The sequence below is a fragment of the Rhinichthys klamathensis genome, unplaced genomic scaffold (assembly GCF_029890125.1).
Source record: "Rhinichthys klamathensis goyatoka isolate OS25496 unplaced genomic scaffold, OSU_Roscu_1.1 h1tg001235l_1, whole genome shotgun sequence".
NCBI lineage: Eukaryota > Metazoa > Chordata > Actinopteri > Cypriniformes > Leuciscidae > Rhinichthys > Rhinichthys klamathensis.
In genome coordinates, this window is record NW_026607396.1 from 27,701 (window position 1) to 46,480 (window position 18,780).

At 37.5% G+C, this 18,780-nt stretch overlaps 1 protein-coding gene across 1 annotated transcript; it reads right to left on the reverse strand.

Moving 5' to 3' along the window:
- Window positions 1–1,191: 1,191 nt before the first annotated feature.
- LOC130079685 (cytochrome c oxidase subunit NDUFA4) lies at window positions 1,192–18,447 on the reverse strand. The gene is made up of 4 exons (XM_056245044.1): window positions 18,348–18,447; window positions 10,789–10,874; window positions 9,224–9,284; window positions 1,192–1,431 (listed from the first exon to the last, which is right to left on the reverse strand). Exons 1-4 carry the CDS (start codon window positions 18,387–18,389, stop codon window positions 1,375–1,377), a joined length of 246 nt encoding a protein of 81 aa, XP_056101019.1. The 5' UTR covers window positions 18,390–18,447; the 3' UTR covers window positions 1,192–1,374.
- Between the last annotated feature and the right edge of the window lie 333 nt (window positions 18,448–18,780).

Below are 18,780 nucleotides of genomic sequence, written 5' to 3' on the forward strand. Positions count from 1 at the left end.
ACAGTTCACACTGCAATCAGATATAGGTCACATTTTAAAAGGTAATGTGAACAGCCAATCAAAAAATCGGATCTGAGCAAAAAATCTGAATTGAGCATTAGGACTTGCGGTGTGAACGGGGCCTTATATTAATCAATGTGATCTTCAGATGCTCACACACACACGGCCGTCACGAGTCTCTGAACTCCTCAAGCTCGGGTCTTTCTTTGCAGCTCATGTGAATATTAGAGCAGAATATGCATCGTTTATTTATTTATTGTGATTGTTTCTGTAGTTGTTTGTAGTTGTATAGCGGGACGGTCGGAGGTGTTTCGCTCACTGTGTGTGTGTGTGTGTGTGTGTGTGTTCGGCCTGTTGATGAATAGTGATACAAAAAAAATAACAAATGGAGGCAATGCAATCGTGACGGGTCACAGCGCCTTCCGCTTAGGTAATGACGGCCCGTGTGTGTGTGTGTGTGTGTGATTATGCCTCATGCATTTCTTCAACCAACCTGATTACCTGTCAGCATGTGCTGGAGCCTGACAGAAGCAGCTCTTACACGCCGCAGGTGGAGCGTCTGGAGGTGTGTGTGTGTGTGTGTGTGTGAAGGCAGAGATGAGGAGCATACTCTTTATTGAAGCACTGAATGCTTTCGGTGTGTGTGTGTGTGTGTGTGTTTGGGAACCCAGCTGTGCAGAGGACAGGAGTGATTGCTGCTAGATAACATGCATTATTCTCAGTATGCTCGCGCTGCCCCGCAATTCTCCCTCCTAATGTCCTGCAAATATGCCCACAACAAACTTACAGGCTTTTCTAAAGGGCCACAAACATTTGGTTTTCGGCGGGTGGACAAAGACGCCGCACATTTGTGTTCTCGAACAAATAGCGACTCAAACTGTGACGTGTGTGACAAACACATTTGATTCTCATGTTTGTTTTTTTAAAGGAATAGTTCACTCAGAAATTGCAATTTTGTGGTGAGTTCAGTTGAGATCGGTTATCATGAGACGCGTGCGAATCATCACTGATGTCAAACCTCAATACATCATCACACCTCACATGTGAAGTACAGATGTATGTATTTGTGAAATATTACAATTTATATAGTAAAGTGACATTTATTCCTGTGATCAAAGCTGAATTTTCAGCATCATTACTCCAGTCTTCAGTGTCACATGATCCTTCAGAAATCACTCTAATATGAGGATCTGATGCTCGAGAAACATTTATTATTATTAATCTTGAAAACAGTGCTGCTTCATATTTTTAGCTAGCTATTAAAATAAGTGATTTAATTTGTTTTCAGTGGATGCAGGAGTATCAGGGGTACTGTGTGTGTGTCTGTGTGTGTGTGTGTGTGTGTGTGTGTGTGTGTTGATCCTCTGAGGTCTTTTAAAAGTCAGGTCCTTCCTTCTTCAGACGCTCATAGTCTGTGTTGATGGCCACCAACTGTGTAGAGAGAACGAGAGAATACATTTAAATGTAGTTAGCCTAAATTAAGATCATCAGAATCTCATAAACGACAAACAAGAGCACTCACACTCTCTCTCTCTCACACACACACACACACACACTGACAATAACAAAAACACTCACACTCAGTGTCTGACAGGTTCTGCATCCCTTTGTTTCGTGATCTGGATCCTTGTTTGTTTTTCAGGAAAAGTGTATGAGAGACTTGTGTTTGTATAGTTGTAAAAACTGCATAGTTTTCACTGTATATATTAAATATACAATGATTCGTATTAAAGTTACTAAAGTTATTCAGTCAAGAGCAGTGAGTGATTTTGCCTTTAACATGAATGACAGACAGCATCAGGTATTTAAGACTGAATGCATGGATCTAATATAATGACACACATCCGATTTCTTTCCCAACTGTTTATTCACGAAACACTAACTGACTGTCTTTATGTAAATACTCGCCAAGACGGACATTTTGACATATTGTTGTGTATATTTGGCGGCTTAAGCACGCTTGAAACCCCAAGTATACTTTGCTCGTCTCGCAGCTGACAAAGATATGTTCTAAGAACGTTTTGCTAACGTTCCTGTTAAGTTCTTCCTTATACAAAAGTTAAGGGAACATTCCATTGTATCATTCTTCAAACCTTATGGAAACTGATCTCTGATCATTCTCTGATCGTTACTTTAGAATGTTCTCTGATCGTTACTTTAGAATGTTCTCTGATCGCTACTTTAGAATGTTCTCTGATCGTTACTTTTGAATGTTCTCTGATCGTTACTTTTGAATGTTCTCTGATCGTTACTTTAGAATGTTCTCTGATCGCTACTTTAGAATGTTCTCTGATCGTTACTTTAGAATGTTCTCTGATCGTTACTTTTGAATGTTCTCTGATCGCTACTTTAGAATGTTCTCTGATCGTTACTTTAGAATGTTCTCTGATCGCTACTTTAGAATGTTCTCTGATCGTTACTTTTGAATGTTCTCTGATCGTTACTTTAGAATGTTCTCTGATCGTTACTTTTGAATGTTCTCTGATCGTTACTTTTGAATGTTCTCTGATCGTTACTTTTGAATGTTCTCTGAACGTTACTTTTGAATGTTCTCTGAATGCTACTTTAGAATGTTCTCTGATCGTTACTTTAGAATGTTCTCTGAACGTTACTTTAGAATGTTCTCTGATCGTTACTTTAGAATGTTCTCTGATCGTTACTTTAGAATGTTCTCTGATCGTTACTTTAGAATGTTCTCTGATCGTTACTTTAGAATGTTCTCTGATCGCTACTTTAGAATGTTCTCTGATCGTTACTTTAGAATGTTCTCTGATCGTTACTTTAGAATGTTCTCTGATCGCTACTTTAGAATGTTCTCTGATCGTTACTTTAGAATGTTCTCTGATCGTTACTTTTGAATGTTCTCTGATCGTTACTTTTGAATGTTCTCTGATCGTTACTTTTGAATGTTCTCTGAACGTTACTTTTGAATGTTCTCTGAATGCTACTTTAGAATGTTCTCTGATCGTTACTTTAGAATGTTCTCTGAACGTTACTTTTGAATGTTCTCTGAACGTTACTTTAGAATGTTCTCTGAACGTTACTTTTGAATGTTCTCTGATCGTTACTTTTGAATGTTCTCTGAACGTTACTTTTGAATGTTCTCTGATCGCTACTTTTGAATGTTCTCTGATCGTTACTTTTGAATGTTCTCTGATCGTTACTTTTGAATGTTCTCTGATCGTTACTTTAGAATGTTCTCTGATCGTTACTTTAGAATGTTCTCTGATCGTTACTTCAGAATGTTCTCTGATCGTTACTTTTGAATGTTCTCTGATCGTTACTTTTGAATGTTCTCTGATCGTTACTTTAGAATGTTCTCTGATCGTTACTTTTGAATGTTCTCTGATCGTTACTTTTGAATGTTCTCTGATCGTTACTTTAGAATGTTCTCTGATCGCTACTTCAGAATGTTCTCTGATCGCTACTTTAGAATGTTCTCTGAACGTTACTTTTGAATGTTCTCTGAACGTTACTTTTGAATGTTCTCTGATCGTTACTTTAGAATGTTCTCTGATCGTTACTTTAGAATGTTCTTTGATCGTACTTTTGAATGTTCTCTGATCGTTACTTTAGAATGTTCTCTGATCGTTACTTTAGAATGTTCTCTGATCGTTACTTTAGAATGTTCTCTGATCGGTACTTTAGAATGTTCTCTGATCGGTACTTTAGAATGTTCTCTGATCGGTACTTTAGAATGTTCTCTGATCGGTACTTTAGAATGTTCTCTGATCGTTACTTTAGAATGTTCTCTGATCGTTACTTTTGAGTGTTCTCTGATCGGTACTTTAGAGTGTTCTCTGATCGTTACTTTTGAATGTTCTCTGATCGTTACTTTTGAATGTTCTCTGATCGTTACTTTAGAATGTTCTCTGATCGTTACTTTTGAATGTTCTCTGATCGTTACTTTAGAATGTTCTCTGATCGTTACTTTTGAATGTTCTCTGATCGTTACTTTTGAATGTTCTCTGATCGTTACTTTTTAATGTTCTCTGATCGTTACTTTTGAATGTTCTCTGATCGTTACTTTAGAATGTTCTCTGATCGTTACTTTAGAATGTTCTCTGATCGTTACTTTTGAATGTTCTCTGATCGTTACTTTAGAATGTTCTCTGATCGTTACTTTTGAATGTTCTCTGAACGTTACTTTTGAATGTTCTCTGATCGTTACTTTTGAATGTTCTCTGATCGTTACTTTAGAATGTTCTCTGATTGTACTTTTGAATGTTCTCTGATCGTTACTTTTGAATGTTCTCTGATCGTTACTTTTGAATGTTCTCTGATCGCTACTTTAGAATGTTCTCTGATCGTTACTTTAGAATGTTCTCTGATCGTTACTTTAGAATGTTCTCTGATCGTTACTTTTGAATGTTCTCTGATCGTTACTTTTGAATGTTCTCTGATCGTTACTTTAGAATGTTCTCTGATCGTTACTTTTGAATGTTCTCTGATCGTTACTTTTGAATGTTCTCTGATCGCTACTTTTGAATGTTCTCTGATCGCTACTTTAGAATGTTCTCTGAACGTTACTTTTGAATGTTCTCTGAACGTTACTTTTGAATGTTCTCTGATCGTTACTTTAGAATGTTCTCTGATCGTTACTTTAGAATGTTCTCTGATCGTTACTTTAGAATGTTCTCTGATCGTTACTTTAGAATGTTCTCTGATCGTTACTTTAAAATGTTCTCTGATCTTTACTTTAGAATGTTCTCTGATCGTTACTTTAGAATGTTCTCTGATCGTTACTTTAGAATGTTCTCTGATCGTTACTTTAGAATGTTCTCTGATCGTTACTTTTGAATGTTCTCTGAACGTTACTTTAGAATGTTCTCTGATCGTTACTTTTGAATGTTCTCTGATCGTTACTTTTGAATGTTCTCTGATCGCTACTTTAGAATGTTCTCTGATCGTTACTTTAGAATGTTCTCTGATCGTTACTTTAGAATGTTCTCTGATCGTTACTTTTGAATGTTCTCTGAACGTTACTTTAGAATGTTCTCTGATCGTTACTTTAGAATGTTCTCTGAACGTTACTTTAGAATGTTCTCTGATCGTTACTTTAGAATGTTCTCTGATCGTTACTTTAGAATGTTCTCTGATCGTTACTTTAGAATGTTCTCTGATCGTTACTTTAGAATGTTCTCTGATCGTTACTTTAGAATGTTCTCTGATCGTTACTTTAGAATGTTCTCTGATCGTTACTTTAGAATGTTCTCTGATCGTTACTTTAGAATGTTCTCTGATCGTTACTTTTGAATGTTCTCTGATCGGTACTTTAGAATGTTCTCTGATCGTTACTTTAGAATGTTCTCTGATCGTTACTTTTGAGTGTTCTCTGATCGTTACTTTAGAATGTTCTCTGATCGTTACTTTAGAATGTTCTCTGATCGTTACTTTTGAATGTTCTCTGATCGGTACTTTAGAATGTTCTCTGATCGTTACTTTAGAATGTTCTCTGATCGTTACTTTTGAGTGTTCTCTGATCGGTACTTTAGAATGTTCTCTGATTGTTACTTTTGAATGTTCTCTGATCGTTACTTTTGAATGTTCTCTGATCGTTACTTTAGAATGTTCTCTGATCGTTACTTTAGAATGTTCTCTGAACGTTACTTTTGAATGTTCTCTGATCGTTACTTTTGAATGTTCTCTGATCGTTACTTTTTAATGTTCTCTGATCGTTACTTTAGAATGTTCTCTGATCGTTACTTTAGAATGTTCTCTGATCGTTACTTTTGAATGTTCTCTGATCGTTACTTTAGAATGTTCTCTGATCGTTACTTTAGAATTTTCTATGATCGTTACTTTAGAATGTTCTCTGATCGTTACTTTTGAATGTTCTCTGATCGGTACTTTAGAATGTTCTCTGATCGCTACTTTAGAATGTTCTCTGATTGTTACTTTAGAATGTTCTCTGATCGTTACTTTAGAATGTTCTCTGATCGTTACTTTAGAATGTTCTCTGATCGTTACTTTAGAATGTTCTCTGATCGTTACTTTAGAATGTTCTCTGATCGTTACTTTTGAATGTTCTCTGATCGGTACTTTAGAATGTTCTCTGATCGTTACTTTAGAATGTTCTCTGATCGTTACTTTTGAGTGTTCTCTGATCGTTACTTTAGAATGTTCTCTGATCATTACTTTAGAATGTTCTCTGATCGTTACTTTTGAATGTTCTCTGATCGGTACTTTAGAATGTTCTCTGATCGTTACTTTAGAATGTTCTCTGATCGTTACTTTTGAGTGTTCTCTGATCGGTACTTTAGAATGTTCTCTGATCGTTACTTTTGAATGTTCTCTGATCGTTACTTTTGAATGTTCTCTGATCGTTACTTTAGAATGTTCTCTGATCGTTACTTTAGAATGTTCTCTGAACGTTACTTTTGAATGTTCTCTGATCGTTACTTTTGAATGTTCTCTGATCGTTACTTTTTAATGTTCTCTGATCGTTACTTTAGAATGTTCTCTGATCGTTACTTTAGAATGTTCTCTGATCGTTACTTTAGAATGTTCTCTGATCGTTACTTTAGAATGTTCTCTGATCGTTACTTTTGAATGTTCTCTGAATGTTACTTTTGATTAGATGTGCTTATTTACTGATCAATCTTTAGTTAAAGTTGAGTGTAATGCAGCGTTTATGACGTGAATGATTCCTCTTGAGGAGAGTTTGCTGTTACTTTACTAAGTGACCAGACGCATCATTTCTCCTGCTTGACCATGAAACGGCTGGAACAATCCCACAGTTCCTGCGGTCATGCTTTGGTGTTTTGGTGAAAAGGTCTCGGAGCGTCAGGTTTTCTGTGACAGAAAGCATGTTTATGTTCTGAATGTGTGACAGGAGACACGTTCTTCAGCCGGTGTTATTTTATTCTCATATTCACATTGATCTCTCTCTGCCTCCTGTTTCTCTCATTATGATTAATGTTGAGACGCTGCCGGATTTTTGATTTCTGACCTTTGGCTCCTTTTGAGAATTAAACATGTCGAGTCGTGACCTTTCGTGAGCCTGAACGCAAACTTCCCATGAACACGCGTGTCTTCTCTGAGGAATCCTCTCTCATTCTCTCCGTCTGCCTTTGTTAATTCTTTCATTAATGGTTGGAGGTGATCAAGATGTTCCAAACGAGAACAAAACATTCACTCGCTGCGATATAAATTATTCCTTCTAAAGCGTACGTGAACGAACGCTGTGTTTTTCACACGAGCCTCGGGCGCACAAGGCTTATCTACAAACAAGGCACCATGAAATTCTTATTTTTTTAACGGAATATTGCATTGTTTAGTCTCAATGAATTATGCATAGTTTTAAACTTCATGTTCCTGGTAATGTTGAATCCGAATAAGTTCCTCTTGCAGTATCTCTTCTCTTCTCTGATGATGTGGGCGGGGCTATAACCTGTCACTCACATGAGATCAGCCAATAGCAAACCACAACCATCCAATCATCCAATCAATTGTTCTTGTTCCATAAGCGTTTCACTCGGGATATACGGCCAGTGTTGCCAGACGGCACTATACACTCTTACAAATAAAGGTTCCAAAGGTTCTTTTGCAGTAATGGCATAGAAGAACCATTTTAGGATCCCGAAAGAGAGTTCCTAAAAGAACCATTTCTTCTCGGTGTGAAGAACATTTAAATAATCTAAAGAACCCTTTTCCACTATTAAGTTCCTTTTTGTGCTATGGGAAGGTTCCATGGATATTAAAGGTTCTTAATGGATTAAAGAACCTTTAATCCATGGTACCTTTCCCTTGCACAAAAGGTTACTTTAGATTAATGGCCGGTTTCACAGACCCACACTAAAACTTGCACTGACATTTCTTAAAATATATCAGTGCCATTGTTTTGTCTCGGGATGCACATCCGTAATGTTTTATTCTATTGCGCGTTTAAACAAGCTACTTAAATGTCCTAATTTAACTAAAGTCTAATCCTGGCTTATTCTAAACCCGGTCTGTGAAACTGGGCCTTAAATGTTCTTCACACCAAGAAGAAATGCTTTTTTTTTTTAGGAACTCTTCACTGGAAGGTTTTCTTGGGAACCTGGTTCTTCTATGACCAGTAAAAAACATTGGGTTATTTTTTTAACCCAACTGTTGGGTTACAAATATTGGGTCACTATGTTGGGTTATTTTCCAAAAATGTTGGGTCATTTTTTAAATCATTGGGTAATTTCTAGTAATAACCTGTCTGTTGGGTTAAATATCAATGTTGTATATAAACTTGTGGATTTTGAATTTATGTACACAAGTATGTATATTATTTACATTAAATTCTAGGCTCCACAATATTTACCTTGTAATTTAAAAATATATTTGTTGAGAGATTTATTGTTTTATACAAATCAACCATCTTGAAAACAAAGTGTATTGTATTTATTAAGATAAATAAATAAATAAATAAATAAATAAATAAAAATAAATAGTTAACTTAACTGTTGGGTTACTTTTAACCCAACTGGCTTTGAACTCAATGCATTGCGTTAAATTAACCCACAGTTGGGAAAGTGCTATACCACCCCATAGTTGGGTTACTCGCTGGGTTATTTTTAACCCAACATTATTAAGTGAGTGCAAAAGCCTCCTTTTGGAACCTTTATTTTTAAGAGTGTAGGGAAGAAAAGATGAGTGCAACTTCCCTTTCATGACTTTAAAGCTGTGTGTTAATGTGCATGAAGTGTCTAATTGTTAGTTTTTTTTAGTTAAATAAGAGAATTTGAAGTGCAAAATGTCATTGTGAAAACACTAATCGCACTATTTATACTAAAAACAGCATGGAATAGTGTCTAGTAAGTAGGTGAATTGGGATGCATCTCAGTAAGTGTGTGTCTAATGTACAGCTTGACGTCATTTGTTCTTGTTCCAGAAGCGTTTCGCTCGGATATACGGCACTATAGGGAAGAAAACACCAGCGCAACCTCCCTTTCATGACTTTAAAGCTGTGTATTAAAGTGCAAGTGTTATTTTTTGGGGTTAAATTTTCTTTGTTCTTGTTGAGAAAACACTAATCGCACTATTTATACTAGAAACAGCATGGAATAGTGTCTAGTAAGTAGGTGAATTGGGATGCACCTCACTAAGTGTGTGTCTAATGTACAGCTTGACGTCTCCTGTCACGTATCTCTCCTTCGCCTGAGATGAAACTGATCCGGGAACAGCGGGAGAGACGGATCTGTCTGCGCTGTCAGTCTGCAGCTGATCACAGAACAGTTGCTGGGCTGTTTACCTTGTACTGATAGGTCGGGTCGAGTTTGTTCCACGGTTCAGGGTTATTCCTCCTGTCCCAGCTGACAGAATGAGGGTAAGGCCAGACCGGAGAGGAGAAAGAGAGCGAGTGGAAAAAAGAGGATGAGGATGAGTGACTGTAAAGGAGGGTAAAACTGAAGGAGGGTAATTATCCGGCGGAGGTGACAGAGGCCAGTGGTGTTGGCAGACTGCCGAGGTTGTTTCTCACAGGGATGAATTAATACACACAACAAACAGAAGACGCTAGAAACAGCTCATCCAATCAGAATTTAGAATTTTTAAAAAGCTAGAATAAGTTACATTACAGAGCCTAATGAACTGTCACATTGTTAAAGTCCCCCTGTAGTCGATCATTGTATCGCTTAAAGCTCATCTCTGATCACCAAAATTACATATTTAAATGTTTAAAATATCTTGAATGTAACTCGACACCCTCGCCTCATTTAGTATGCGCGGCTCTATGAATATGCAAATGAGCCCCGCCTCCACTCACTCCCTCAGCTCAGAGATCCACTGGTTGGCGATCACACGTTGATCTGATTGGTTACAAGGTCGTTTGTGACGTCAGAAACACCAGCGATTTCAAACCGTGTTTTTGAGACTGTCTTTGGTTCACTGCAACAAGATGACGCCCTAGGATCGCATCATGTAACTGACGCTAAAGGGTGCCTAAAGCGTCGAATATTGAAGCATGGTCAAAATGATTCCCAAGGCGTCAGTTTCATGACGCCTAGGGATGAGAATGGGCTGTTCACTGCAGTTTTAAGGAGGAAATACTCAGCAATGCTGTCGACTTATGAACTTACACATGGCTTGTCTTAAAGCGTATTAATATCACCACATAGACACATAAACAACATTTAAAAGCTTGATTTTCTCCACAGGGGGACTTTAAAGTAACAGCCCACTAAGATGTCATGTGACTGATTGTCTTGTACTGTCTTTATTCCACAGTGTCCTTGTTACATATTTTACATGTACTTACCATGTAGTAATAACAGTAAATTATGCATAATTACATGCAACTAACCCTCAACCAAACCCTATAGTAAGTACATGTAGTTGCTTAATATTACTGAGTACTAAAATATATAACTACACTGTAACAATGACACCTTAAAATAAAGTGTAACCCAAACTACTCTTCTATTCCTATGAAGAAATTCAAGCCGGTTTGGAATAACATGAGGGTGAGTGAATCATGTTCATTTCTTTTTATGTGTGTGTTCACATTTGAACCATCTCTGACCCTCTTGTTTACCATGCCGTAACTTATTTGTATTTATGGTTTTGCACACGGTTATATATTTACGTATTTATTCATTCTTATACATGGTATGAACTTGTTTTTTAGGCATCCACTTGTAGCAGATTATAATTAATGTGTATTCCGTGCACATTGTGTTATTTATTTATTGATGATGTTTTTATGTGCACTGTTTACGTGACTCTCCTCGTTAATTACCCCTTGGGGACAAATAAAGTGTTTTGAACTGAATGTGTGCTGTAACTGCATTGTGAAGTGTGATGGTGTTCTTGTGTCACCTGACATGAGGTCCTCGAGCCAGTCGGATCAGATAGAGAGAAGCTCCGCTCAAACCCGCCAGCAAGAAGATGAACTGAGGGATGAGCTGAAAGAGGACGAGAACATCATCAGGGCTCAACGCTCTTTTATTGTCATTACACACACATTTTTATATGAAGGAACGAAATTAAGTACTACGGTCCCGGTCAAAACACAGGATAAAAACATTAACCAAGAAAAACATTAGAAACTAGGGTGTATGAATCTAAGCAAGTTCCTCAATAAATGGCATATAGCAATAAAACAAATAGAATAGACAATGCAAGAAAAAAAGGGCAATAATTAGTAATAAATAAGGACATTAAAACACATGAAATGTCTAAATAATACAAAACAATACAACAAAAACATTGAAACTGTATTACACATGCCTGCTGTGTCTATATTATTGCACACTAAGGTGTGTGTGTGTGTGTGTGTGTGTGTGTGTGTGTGTGTGTGTGTGTGTGTGTGTGTGTGTGTGTGTGTGTGTGTGTGTGTGTGTGTGTGTGTGTGTGTGTGTGTGTGTGTGTGTGTGTGTGTGTGTGTGTGTGTGTGTGTGTGTGTGTGTGTGTGTGTGTGTGTGTGTGTGTGTGTGTGTGTGTGTGTGTGTGTGTGTGTGTGTGTGTGTGTGTGTGTGTGTGTGTGTGTGTGTGTGTGTGTGTGTGTGTGTGTGTGTGTGTGTGTGTGTGTGTGTGTGTGTGTGTGTGTGTGTGTGTGTGTGTGTGTGTGTGTGTGTGTGTGTGTGTGTGTGTGTGTGTGTGTGTGTGTGTGTGTGTGTGAGAGACTCACTCTAAAGTAAAGCAAGTGCAAAAATGCCTGACAAACGCATCACAAGAGCCGTCCTGCGTGTGTGTGTTAAGAGTTAAACGGTTGCTAGTGTTATTTACTCTAAACAAAATGCTGGGTTGTTTCAACTCAACTTTGGGTCAAATATGGACTAACTCAGCCGTTGGGTTAAAAATGTAATTTATATAATTAACCCAACGTTTGGGTTTGTCCATATTTGACCCCAAATTGGGTTAAACCAACCCAGCATTTTTTATTGTGTATATAGAGCATTTTGACAATACAGACTAAGCAGCTTTACAGAAAATCATGATGTTGATGCTTTTATCCTTTGCATTTAAGGTGTATATGTTATGAGTTCATGCATTCCCTGAGAAACGAACCCATGATGTTGGCGTTGCAAGCGCATACTCTACTGTCTAAAGCTATACCATAAACATTTAAATGAGTTGCACTGTCACATGTAGAGCTTTCCTCAGTGATGCATGAACTGATGACATCACACCTTGAACACAATGCAAGTGACTTTATACGAGTGTAAATACCCGAGTAATGACTCCGGTTCGAGTAACTTTACTAACTCAGCGAGAACTGCAGCTCATCATGAGTGTGTCTGAGCCGAAACTGAGAAGACTGACGTGTTTCAGGATGCGGCGGCGTGTGAAATGGATTTAGAAGTGTGTGTGTGTGTTCATGTACTTGTGTCGAGTAGGTTTCAGGTCTAAATGAACACACACACACTCTCTTTTAAATGCATGGAGACGTGTCGGTCTGGGTTGAGCGACGAAGGACACAGTCGCTAGTGTGTGTGTGTGTGTAGCCTACTGCCGATCAGACTGAGTGACAGGATCACACGCACACACACATCCTACCAGGAGACGTCAGTGTGTGTGTGTAAATGATAACAGGGATTAGAATAGAAATACATATTAAAAGAGGGAATGTGAAGCGTCAGTTTTTCCGTGTGTTTTCCGCGTTGGAGAAAGTGAGAGACAGACAGACACAGACTTTGCCTTATGTTGTCAAAACTGCCTCCTGTAACAGTGATTTGCATAATCCCCCAGGGGTTACCGGCAGATATTCAAATTAGCTTATCAAATATGTTTAAGCGTCGTAAACCGAGCGCAACATGTGTTTTTGCTTTGCTTTCTCTCATCTTGAGCTGAACTCAATCCTGATGGGCGTGCGGTGGTCATGTGATGCTTCAGTGCTGTGATGATGATGATGATGATGATGATGAAGTTTCACGTATTAGATCTTGATTTTCATTTACTCTTTGTTTGTATTTTTTATAAATGACCATTTGTAGTTGTAGCTTCACATCTCATCAAGCTCTTCATACTGAGTTTGATTAGTGGGAACTTTGATTGAAGATAAAAAATAAAAATAAAATATTTTCTCTAATTTTTTTCACATTATAGTCCATGTTTTTTATAGCCTTTTTTTTTACCTTCCTGCTGAACACTTTAAAACATCTCTCTTTTTTAGGTTGATTTTAATTGTTCTTCTTTGTGAATAATTGTGCTATGGAAAGCGAACAGTTCTCTTACAGGAACATTAATCAAATGTTCGTTCAGAGTTATCTGATGTTTAATAATGTTCACAAAAACATTATTTATACGTAGTTCATGGATCATTTTTTCTTACCTGAAATGTGTTAGTCAGACATTTTTTAAATGTTACTACTCAAAAGTAACGTTCCATAATGTCTGAAGCAGTGCTGTAATTAATTGGAGTAATGTAATTAGTTAAGTATCTTTTTGGCTACTTTGTAGTTTAACTGAGTGTCAAATATATTACACTCTTGACATTTGTGAGGAGTAATGCACTTACACAGCACATGTTGCACGACTCCTACTCTTTTGTTTCTGCGATAAAGAAGCGATATGGTCGTCTAAGGTCACTGAAGGAACGATATAATGTGTGTTTCTTCTTCACTCACACACACTCGTGAACACGGCTGCTCTACATGAGCGCATTAGTTGCTCAATCTCAGGCGTTTCAGACGTGAGATGATCATGATGAGGTCATGAAAACTGCACATCTTAATTTTACAAAACATTATTTTATTTATCCACTATATTTATGACATCTTTTTGAAGGATATTGGTTTAGTTATGGCCTTTATGTGCACTTGAGCTGAACTGAGACGTGAGAGTGTGTAGACGTTTAAGAGGCTGTTGTGTCGACCTTTATTTATTGCAATATTCAGTTGTATTTCGATTTTAGAAAATAAACACGATTTATCATCTTACAAATCAATTGTTTCTTCTTATCACCATGTCTCTTAGGTGTCGAGGGCTAGAGCATCTTTGAGCCTCGATTCCGCATGAGTAAAATACTGAAGAACTGTTCAAATCAGAAACTCGAAGACTTTTACTCCAGTCGTACTGGAACTGGCGACTCGTCACTTGTAAAGGAGTATTTCGCTGTAAGGCATCTGTGCTTTTACTCTAGTATGGTTTTCTGGCACTCTTTACAAACCTCTGGTTTGAAGAATGATAATGCAATGTTCCCTTATCGTTCACATAACCAAGAACTGTACAAATGCCGAATTCATGGACACACACACGAGTGTGCTTTTCTCCTGTGCGCTTTTTATGAGCGTCATATTCAGTGATCACACTTTTAAGTGAAGAAAACAACAACTTTCTTATTTATTTGTGAAGTCACACTTGTTAGTCACGGTAACACCTGTGTGATGAGAGAGAGAGAGAGAGAGAGAGAGAGAGAGAGAGAGAGAGAGAGAGAGAGAGAGAGAGAGAGACTAACAGCATCTGCTGCAACATCTGCTCCTGACCTGCAACAAACTCAGAGACGCAAACGTATTACTTTCTGTCCCTTCTGTCAAATATCTCCTCACAGAAGTTATAAAGACTGCAAAAGTCATTTTATCAGACAATGTGTTTGTCCTGTTTTCCATCTGCAGTTTCACATACACAGGCCTCTGAAAATACAGGAATAAGATGAAGGGGTAACACTTTACTGGAAGGGGTGTGCATAAGACTGACATAACACCTTCATAATCATGACATGACACATGCATGGTTTTATGCATGTTTATGACAACTGTCATTAAGTGTCATTCGCTCAATTTAAAAAATTTGAATGCAAATATGACATTGTTTGAGATGTCTTTATGACAACGTGACATAAACCAATACATCATAACCTGTCAGTGTCTTTGTCATGACAACTTGACATTAACAAGACAACACATAACCTGTCATAAACATAATTATCAAACTTAAGAAAGCACTTACCTTTATGGGTTAACATTACATTAATCTGTCATGTTGCTGGTTTTGACATTGGCTGTCATGAGGCATTATAACTGTGTCATGAATATGTTTCTTGACCTTAACTACAGTGGTACACATTGAATTTGTCATTAAAATGTTATAATGGCCTCATGACAGCCAATGTCAAAACCAGCCACCTGACAGTTTAATGTAATGTTAACCATAAAGCTAGTGCTTTCTTAAGTTTGATAATTAATCTGCTATGTCATGTTTATGACATATTTATGTTCTTTTGGTAATGTCAAGTTGTTATGACAAAGTCACTGACAGGTTATGATGTATTGGTTTATGTCAAGTTGTCATAACAAATACATCTCAAACAATGTCATATGTGCATTACAAATGTCATAATTGAGCGAATGACACTTAATGACAGTTGACACAAACATGCATAAAACCTCCTTCATATTCATATGTCATGTCATGATTATAAGGGGGTCATGTCAGTCTTATGCACACCCCTTCAAGTAAAGTGTTACCGGTGAAGATTTTTCTTTTCTTTAATTGTTATCAAAGTTATTCCAGCTCGCATGGATACGCGCGAAACGACTAAAAATTCTGTATTATGAATTTTTAAGTCCGGACGAGTAATTTGGCGATGTCAATGTGTAAAGAAAGACACATATATATTCAAACGCACATATCTATAGACTAAACACGTGATAGGCATGTGTGCCGTCAGCGTTCTCACAGATTCACGTTTTTGAAGCTTACACGGAGATGATCACGTTAAAAAAAAAAATCAAAACTTGCACCTTGGATCCTGTTTCAGAGTGTGTGTTCTCGAGCTCAGAGTGTGTGTTCTCGAGCTCAGAGTGTGTGTTCTCGAGCTCAGAGTGTGTGTTCTCCAGCTCAGAGTGTGTGTTCTCAAGCTCAGAGTGTGTGTTCTCGAGCTCAGAGTGTGTGTTCTCGAGCTCAAGAGTGTGTGTTCTCGAGCTCAGAGTGTGTGTTCTCGAGCTCAGAGTGTGTGTTCTCGAGCTCAGAGTGTGTGTTCTCGAGCTCAGAGTGTGTGTTCTCGAGCTCAGAGTGTGTGTTCTCGAGCTCAGAGTGTGTGTTCTCGAGCTCAAGAGTGTGTGTTCTCGAGCTCAGAGTGTGTGTTCTCGAGCTCAGAGTGTGTGTTCTCAAGCTCAGAGTGTGTGTTCTCGAGCTCAGAGTGTGTGTTCTCGAGCTCAGAGTGTGTGTTCTCGAGCTCAGAGTGTGTGTTCTCGAACTCAAACGCTGTTGTGTGTGAATGATTGGCCAGAACACATTAATAGTTTCTGTGTTCTGTAGAGCGGTGCACTGTAAAAAATGATCGTGATTTTAACGGTAAAAGACGCTACAGTACAAAAAGAATGCTACAAAAAGAATGCTACAGTGAAAAACTGTTAATTGGTTAACAGAAAGCTTCCGTACTATATACGGTAAATAACTGTGATAGATCTAATGGTACATTTAATGTAATTTTACTGTAAAATACCGTTAAATGTACAGTTTTTGAAAGTGAAAAAGAGCAACTCATTGTATAATTTACAGTGAAAAACCGTAAATTGACATTCCCACAATTCCCTGCATGACACTTCACATTTGATGTATTTTTGTTAAAATAACTTTCTTCATAGTTTTCTTTTTCTAATCAGTTATGTACATTAGGGTTTCATGTTATATTTAATGTTGTTAAATTAATGTTTACTGCATTTAAAAAAAATTCAACATGTTACCATGATGGTGTTTAGTGTTATGGTGTGTTCACACCGAACGCGAAAAGAGCGTCAAATACGCGTCTATCGCGTCTAGTTAGACGCTTGAACATTCGCTCGAGTTCAATTTTTTCAACTTGCGCGGAAGACATTCGCGGCAAACGCGTCGCCCAATTCGCGTCATTCGCAACGCCCGGCGCGAATGATGCGTCTATTCGCGTCTTTGCATGGACTTTGTATGTAATCTACTCGCGCAAATAATTAAATTCGCGTTCGGTGTGAACACACCATTAGTGTGAATTACACTGTGCAGCTTCTATAATAGTATTAATACTCTTGTGGAAGAGCTGCTTGTGATGAGCTTTTATTGATCACCTGACTCTCATCACTGCTGAGATTGGCGGTTGTCAGTGTTTTACAATGGTCTAAAACAGATATTAATACTTCAATAAGACGGTAAATTAACATTATATCAGATAATAAAATACGGTTTATTACTGTAAAATTTAAGTTAAGTCTGTAAAACCAATAACGTTGCTACCGTATTTTTGACGGTAAAGTCCTGGCAACCATAGTTGCCAATTTTTTACCGTAAAAATTACGGTTTATTTTTTACAGTGTGTCGTGTTAGCGGCCCCTAAGTTAATCACTGATGATCTTTACAACGGAAGTGAATCAATCAAAACTAACCTTATCCGGACAATAACTTTATTCTAGAGTTGCTGTAAAGCCTAAACACTGTTACTGTAATCTCCTGTTATCACTGTAAAGCTGCTGTTCAACTCTATATTGTTAAAGCGCTGTATAAATGAAGGAGACTCGACTTGAAGACGCAGCAGTAAATAGATAATAATCTTATCACTCTTAAGATCTGTTACTGGCGTTTGCGTAACAGTCGTTCCTTTAGTTCTGGTAACCCGCCAAACACGGGAATCTGGGTCATCACACACTCTTCGCACTAATGGAGCTGTTGTTCAGGACAGAAAGCGATGTCTGTTCTGTTCGTTTGGGTTTATCCTTTATTTTTTGTGTGCGGTGAAGTAAATCGCTCACTGTAGTGAAGTTTCTACAGTAAAACTATTAATTGGAAGGTCAATAAAAGCCCTTTCCGTTCTCAGAAGAACTATTACAGTGATGCAGGATTACAAAAGAGGACTGAAGTCTATATCGCTTTAAACGTTTATTTCCACAGCGCTTTATACAGGTGAAACCTGTATAAGAATATGGTGCAAAAGTTCAGTATTTCAACTTAAAAGGTGAAACTACTATATTATATAGACTCATTACATGCAAAGTGAGATATTTCAAGCCTTTATTTGTTATAATTGTGATGATTATGGCTTACAGCTTATGAAAACCCCAAATTCAAAATTAGAATATTGTGAAAAGTTTTCATAAGCTGTAAGCCATAATCATCACAATTATAACAAATAAAGGCTTGAAATATCTCACTTTGCATGTAATGAGTCTATATAATATAGTAGTTTCACCTTTTAAGTTGAATTACTGAACTTTTGCACCATATTCTAATTTTTCCAGTTTCACCTGTAGAATACTGTTTCAAAACGGTTTCACAGAAACAAACAGGAAAATCAATGATGCAAACTTCATCAACTATAAGACAAATTCTGCTGTAAAGCAGCTTGAAAAAAAGATTATCATGATTTAGTTTTGTTCTGATCTGATTTTCTATAATCTAGTGTCAATAGAGTCAGATTGATAATATTATACATATATGAAGTGTGTTAAACCAGGCAAAGTTGGACTCACCCCTGGATGTTTCTTTGCGTGCCGGTAAATTGTTCTGAACATGTTGTCCTTGAGCTCCAGCGACAGTAAACACAGTAAACGCAGTAAACGTGTGTGTGTGTGTGTGTGTGTGTAAGCGGGTCAGTCAGTGCCGAGAGGGATGGATGTTACTGTGATCCAATTAACACTGTTAAACCTCTGAGACGGAGAGAATGACAGCTTGTGCTGTGTGTTCATCAGCTCCCAGTGTTTGCTGTTATTACAGTATTAGTGACCGTCCTAATATCTGATCACTCTTATTTAATGCTCCTCAAGTAACTTTGCAAGTAAATGACTTATTCTGACCCGAACAGTCTCCTAATAATCTAATGAGAGTTAGTCGAATGTCTAAGGTGGACCATCAAAATAAAGTGTAAATTAATTTTGATTCATCAAATCAGTTGATCTTTTTTTT

Bases quoted from the DNA above. Each gene is read 5' to 3' on its own strand.
- LOC130079685 (XM_056245044.1), bottom strand. From the start codon at position 18,389: ATGTTCAGAACAATTTACCGGCACGCAAAGAAACATCCAGGG. The intron at 10,875-18,347 runs GTGAGTCCAACT...GTCCTCTTTCAG, and splicing joins ACGCAAAGAAACATCCAGGG to CTCATCCCTCAGTTCATCTT. The intron at 9,285-10,788 runs GTGACACAAGAA...TCATTCTGTCAG, and splicing joins GCTCGAGGACCTCATGTCAG to CTGGGACAGGAGGAATAACC.